Raw genomic sequence first — 6,844 nt, 5'->3', positions numbered from 1 at the left:
AGATCCGGATTCTCCCAAAGGAACGCACCCTAAGTACTTTGGTCTTAAGTGGGTTCTCAAAAAACTGAAAACATCTTATTGTAAAACAAGAATCTATGCTATGAATATAAAGTTACTTCTCCATTGATACCTACTCATAATTTCCGAAAAAAGTTTTTTATCACATAAACTGCGGTGTTATACAGGGATTTCCGGCCTTGAGGAAAGCCGTAACAACACACGTGAAAAAATTTCGTATTTTTTTCACGTGTGTTGATATAGCCAATCAGCTACTGACACGTCACTCGCCTTTGGCGCCACTCGGACAATTTGATGAATGATCAGCAAAGCCTTCCCGGTTCTCAATATTAGGTAGTTTGTCGGAACGTTCTCGGATTGTGGCGGCTAAAATACTGAAAAATTCCGTATCGCTGACAGACAGTGAGGTTCAAACTTTTCTAGAAGGGGAAGAAGACCAATATACTAAAAGAAAAAACCGAAAGTTACGTATTCAGTGGCTTTGATAGCATTTCTCGGCTGAGAATGAAAATCGACAACTGGAAGTTTTTCCATCGGTCGATTTTGGTCGTTTACCTGAAAGAAGTCTTCTGTCGACTTTACGACCATTGTTGTTTTTTGCAATCATGGTTCAGTACATTTTTCTATCTTAAGAGTTAGAGCCAACGCACTCTACGATTGTTATTCGGGGATTTTCGATTCATTTATTTTCATTGAAAATAGTCGGCCTTTCTTCCCAGTAAGAGGGCTTTTGTGTTTATATGATAAACAAAATAATACATGGTTCCTTGTAGATATGGAATTTCTCTTCTTGTGTTCAACTTGACATCTCACTCGTGAGCTATCGAGTGAAACACTCGAAGAGAAATTCCATATCTACGCGCGCCCATGTATTATTCTCTATTTATTCAACCGAAGGAAGGACATATCTAACAAGGTGTTACCTTTGAAACTCAGTACCAATAGATTAGGTTTGAATAGGCAGAGAAAATGGGCAGAATTCGGTGTAAAATTTACTTCAAACAGTAATACTCCTACATGAATGGATGTTTTATCATAACAATTGCCATTAGCAAAGGTATTTCCAGACAGTTCATGGCGAACAGTTTATTACATCATGGCCGCCACGCATGCGAATCGCGTCACTTTGTGGACTTAGATTGTATTTCGGTGCGTTTGAAATTACAGAGAAAACAGTGAAAACTGGACTTACCGTAGTCAAAACCTTCCTTTCATAGCTTATGAATAAAACTTTTGTCGGGTTGCCAAATCCAATTTAAATGAAGAATATTTCCTTTTGCCTTTGAGCAATATTGTTTACAAAGAGTTGATGAATCGACGGTTCCCAACGCTTTTGAAATTTCCTCCTGTTCCTGAAAAACCCCCCATACTTCTTCTCTAATTCCCCTTAAATTTGTCTAAACATGCTACCTTAAAACGTTCCACATAAGTTCTCTGTGCTCGTGTTTGATGTCCTTAAATCTGAATCTCTTGTTCGAAAGCCATAGTCGATTTCTATACTGAAAACAGCCCATTAAAACTAGAATTAACGGTTCCTAGCGTCCCCGGAAAAAGAGTTAATATTTTCTTCTCAAACTAGACGAGTTCATCCAGGTGTCACTTTCATGCGCTCCACGCTCGCTCAAACACCCTTCGTGCAATCATGCTGACACCAGCCTTAATTCGTCCACCATTTTGAAAATTTCCCTTCTAGCTAGGTAGCCTCTCCTCCTGTTTTCCGAGTTGGAATACAATACATTTTCCCGGGTTTTTTAAAAAAATGTCGGATGACTGAGAGAACTGTCAGCATGAATATGCAAAAGTAGTTGAGTTCAGTAAACCGGAGCTTATTCACGCTTCTCATAATGGCGGACCCCCGGTTAGGCCTGGGATCTAGGGTATGAAACCGAGGCCATCCAGTCATAAGCATGGCTTCCAGTAGAGCAAATTCAAGTCTTACTGAAGATGATATTCCCGGGTCCTCTCTTTCTGGCCGTAAGCCAGAAGAGTTAAAAAAGCAAGAATTAATTTTTTGGCTTAGATGTCGTGGAGATAATGTTAAAGGTCTTAAAACTAAAGCGCAGTTAGCGAAAAGGTACGTTTAACATTTTATGTGCTTAGTGACAACACTTCTGATCGATTTTGATAATTTTTTATTTTTGTAAACAGAGTAAACGACTTCATACAAACTGGTAGAGACAAAGATCTAATAGATCCAAGCGAACACCAGATATACAAGCGGAGAAAATATCTTGAGAATCAACGTAAAGCCGAGTTGATAAACAAGCGTTTATCCAAAGAGCGTGTGAGGTTTCCCGACGACCTGAAAGCTTGGTGTTCGTCGCTTGATGCCATGCCTGCATTTACGAGAGCGCAAATGGACAGCCACATAAAGAATTCTGGCAAGAACATTGCCAATAAAGATAACCATTCTATTCCAACTGGCCTGAGAAAGGCCAAAACATTTCTCGAGGACGAATATCTAGAGGAAATCCGTTGTTGTCATGACCAAAGGTACTTTTATGTAAAGGCCAATTGCTGTCATAGTTTTCGTAAGAACGAAGCGCCGCACAGTTTAAAGCTGGCATTATGTGTAATTTCAGGAGAAGTGGAGTATGGTCATTGCTCTTGTGTTGCAGGCAAAGTTGGTTACTGCAACCACATTGTAGCACTTATGTTCAAACTATGCAAGTTCTACCTTAACGGATGTACCTCCACTGAGGATCTATCTAGTGAATCAGGTCAACAACGAAAGCTTGCTTGCACCTCACAATTGCAGCAATGGCACAGGAAAGGTGGAGGAAGCAATATATGCCCTGAACCAGTGATGGAAATGGTAATCAGTAAGACCAACCTTGATGAAGAGAGGACCAGGTCTGGAGTAAAGTGCAACCTTTACGAGGCAAGAATGAAAATATCTCATAATAAAACTGATGAGGAAAAACTTAAAAGAGAGCTGTTTAAGATTAATCCAAATATGGGTTTTTCTCAAATGCTAGCTGACAATCAAGAGAAGTCTGTAACAGAAACAAAATTTGGCAAATGCTCAGTAGGATCATACTTGTCCCATCAAGTTGGTTACACGGAATCAAACTTCAAGGCCAGTATAGACATTGACTGTATTCCAAGGCGACTAGTGCCAATTGATGAAAATACACTTGAATTCCCTCGATTCCCACTGCGGAATTTAAATGGAAGTGACATGGAAGTTCCCACTAATTTATCTAACGATGAGAGAGCAATCATTTCGAAACTAAGAGTTGATGAGGATGAAATTAATAAAATTGAAATTGAAACAAGAAAACAATCTGATTGTCAAAAATGGAAAGAGGAGCGAAAGCTACGGTTTACAGCATCAAAGTTTCAGGTAATTTCAAAGAGACAAAGAAACCATGATTCATTTGCAGAATCACTGATTCACCTTAAGGAGATTACCTCGAGAGCACTAAGCCATGGAATTAAATTTGAACCCATTGCTTTAGTGCAGTACCACAAAGTTATGTACAACAGAAAGACACCTGTGGAAGTTTTACCATGTGGATTTGTTGTAAGCAAAGAGTATCCCATCCTTGGTGTGTCACCAGATGCCCGAGTAATTGATTGTGGGAGTACAGACCAATTTGGCCTTGCTGAAGTAAAATGCCCATACACAAAATTTCATGTCACCCCTCTTGATGCCTGTTCAGATCCTTGCTTCTGTATGGAAAAGATTGGCGATCAGTGCTCCTTAAAGAAGTCACACCCATACTATGCCCAAGTTCAAGGGCAGATGGCAATAACAGGAGCTAAATGGTGTGATTTTATTGTATACACCAATGTAGGCATGCACATTCAAAGAATTCAGTTTGACTCAATATATTGGAGTGAGTTAAGAGATAAACTGTATACATATTATTTTAAAAACTTTCTTCAATTTGCTGCTGCTGAGGCATCCAAAGCCTAATGCTATGTGTAAATGTCTTTTTAAATTGTTACATTTGATAACGATATTCATATGTAACTACATATCTTTTTGAAATTCAGAAACTGTAAATATTTTTTAATACATAGAGTGGTAAAATACTAAGGTTGTAGATTTATTGTATGTTTATACATGCATTCTCAATTTATTTCTATTTCATTTCATTTATTTTTCCAGAAGTTATTGATGTTAAAATATTGTTTTCTGAATGACTTTTGTGCAAATTTCAGACTCTGAAAAGGTAATATTTTTTCTTGTGTATAATTAATTAATTCCATTAGACATCTCAAGATTAGTTTACAGTGATCACAATTAACCTGGTTAGCACTACCCAAAACTAATAACATTGCCAATTATTATTCACTGGTTAATTGTGTTTCCTGCAAAGTAAGAAATATTTAGTAGTTACACCAAATGTTATAATACAGATACCAAAAGTGTGCAGTATTACTATTTAATGCTGTTGATTTTAATAAGTTTGAATTAAAATAATGTAATGCAACATTAACAAGTACTTTATTGTACACTTTGGTGTACTCTGTCAAACAGATATTATGTTAGGTTGGGCATTACACAATATGGCACAAACTGCCCACATTTGATTTACAATACCAAACTGGTGTAGAGGGATTACTTTGTCCCAAATGTGGAAGTTTTTTATCTTGTTGATTGCCCGCTCTATATGTATTCTCAGACTGGCGATTTCCTGCGTCTTGATCACATCCTCAGGAGACATTTGGCTATCCTGTCCAAGGAAAGGTGGTAGGTTTAACGATACACCAAGGGGCAACACATCCTCTATTGTGAAACCTTTGTCAGCCATCACACAATCTTTGTCGTCAAAAGGCAGATCTAAAAATCCACTCCTAGTGACAATTTCTTTATCAGAAATTGAACCTGAGTATAATTGGCTAACAAATGTTATTGCACCCCCAGGACTGATACCCACCAAACCCTTTAAGGTTGTGTGGTGCTTGTAGCTGCTGAAAAGCTCCCCATTCAGTTGAAGACTGCTAGGCATCTGGCATTTCACTTCAGTACAGTCTATGATCACTCTTGTGCTCTTATATTTGCTTTTAAATGCTTCTGGCATATACAAGTCAATGGTCGTTCTAGATGGCCATATATCAATTGTTCCCAGTTTCAAGTACATATAGTTCATCCAAGTTACAAATATCCTGCTCACTGTTGCTACAGAGATATTAAATAGATGAGACAGGTGATCTTCATGAAAACCTTGCCTCAGTCTACACAGAACCATAAAGTACTCTTCAGCTGGTTTAAGGGATCTAGCTCTGCCCTTTTTGCTCAAGGACACTTCATCACATTCATCATCATCATAAGCAAGAACTGATGTATCTGTATTACCTGAAAGCCAGTAATTTATATTTTCTCCTTTTTCCCCCGGATCGAGATAATTATAAATTGCAGTGAAGGCATCCCAATCTTGAAATCCAGTATAAAAAGCAACAGTACTACAGGATGAGGTTTTAGCTTTCATTGAGTCTAGAGTAAATAATTTACTTTTAAGTAAATCATATTTACGATGCTCATCCAGCAACTTTAGCCTTAAATCTTCTATTGTTGACTCCAGTATTCCAATTTTTCGATTACATTCTGCAATAATTTCTGAGAGACGAGCCTCATGTGCAGAGAGATCAGTTTGCGTGGACACGTCCACACTTCTTGGGACGATCGTAAAATCTGTTTCTTGCACCTCGTTTTCTTCTAGTGTACCATCAGTAGTATTTTCAGCGTGGTTGCTGGTCGCCTTGTTAATAAACGGCCGTTCTTTTGGAGGTTTTCGTTTTCTTGGTGAAGTGCGAATCCAAGCAAATACCGAAGGGACGGCACCATGCGTCAGGAGATGTTTTCCAGCTAGGGTTTTCTTAAAGTCGTTCGCTCTGAAATGTTTAGAGCACACCACTGTCGTTTTAGATATCTCGAAATCGGGCCCTTCATCTCTTCTGATAGCATGAATCCATTTATCTTTTTGTTGAGAGTTTGATGGAAAAGTATAATACGAGATTTTGTTCCCATTGCTGTCGCGATATCCTCTTGTAGTGCATAGCGGCACGCAACAGTGGCTTGGCATAGCGATTTTCCTTTAAAAAAATAAGTGTCCAGTCGAGACAAGAACTATCAAACAAGAGCTCAATAATAGAAACACGGATTTTACAATAAAAAAATCAATCAAATTCAGCTGGTTAAACCTTTTGTTGTCTGACACTGTAGTTTCTTTGTCTCACGTACGCTCGGATGACTGGGTGGCCTCGATTCCGTGTTAAAATCGTTCCCAGGCGCGCGCAACGTCGGCCATTATGAAAAGCGTAAATACCCCGTTCACACCAAAGCTTAAACATGTTTAAAATTTGTTTGATAAACAGATTTAATAATGATATGCAGCTAAATTTTTGGAGACGAAACCAATTTTTGCTCTGGAAATACCCTATCCATTGTAAAAAGAATAGCATAGAATTATCACTGAGGACCCTCTGAGAAAACCTCACAAGTTTTCCCTGGCCTACAGCTTGTGTTAGATTACGATGCCCTGTTGAAAGGAACAATTAGGGACCATGCATTGCGGTAATTATAAATTCATTCTCTGCATGCTAGGTTTAAATGGAGCAACAGCTAACTATGCATGTGCATGGTGTAAAATCCAAAAGGATGATAGATGGAAAACAGATCAGCATTTTAGTTATTTCAATTCAAAGCCACTTTCAAGGTATTTACAAGAATTGAAAGAAATGTCCAAAAAATCAAAGAATGATTATGGCTGCTGTAAGGAACCCCTTCTGGACATTGAATTGGATCATATAATTGTTGATGAACTTCACCTGCTTTTAAGAATAACTGATGAGTGTTACCTGCCAATTTAATAAC

General features: G+C 38.2%; 2 protein-coding genes across 2 annotated transcripts; one reads left to right on the top strand and one right to left on the bottom strand.

The window, feature by feature from the left end:
• The first annotated feature begins 1,850 nt into the window (after window positions 1-1,850).
• Window positions 1,851-4,460, top strand: LOC149034260 (uncharacterized). Its single transcript, XM_089192959.1, has 2 exons — window positions 1,851-2,092; window positions 2,167-4,460. Exons 1-2 carry the CDS (start codon window positions 1,926-1,928, stop codon window positions 3,938-3,940), a joined length of 1,941 nt encoding a protein of 646 aa, XP_089049085.1. The 5' UTR covers window positions 1,851-1,925; the 3' UTR covers window positions 3,941-4,460.
• On the bottom strand, window positions 3,784-6,277 carry LOC149034259 (uncharacterized). Its single transcript, XM_089192960.1, has 2 exons — window positions 6,172-6,277; window positions 3,784-6,063 (listed from the first exon to the last, which is right to left on the bottom strand). Exon 2 carries the CDS (start codon window positions 6,051-6,053, stop codon window positions 4,500-4,502), a length of 1,554 nt encoding a protein of 517 aa, XP_089049086.1. The 5' UTR covers window positions 6,054-6,063; window positions 6,172-6,277; the 3' UTR covers window positions 3,784-4,499.
• Window positions 6,278-6,844: the final 567 nt, after the last annotated feature.

This window comes from Pocillopora damicornis, chromosome 14 (assembly GCF_964200805.1).
Source record: "Pocillopora damicornis chromosome 14, jaPocDami1.2, whole genome shotgun sequence".
NCBI classification, from domain to species: domain Eukaryota; kingdom Metazoa; phylum Cnidaria; class Anthozoa; order Scleractinia; family Pocilloporidae; genus Pocillopora; species Pocillopora damicornis.
This window is presented reverse-complemented; position numbering and strand designations above follow the sequence as displayed.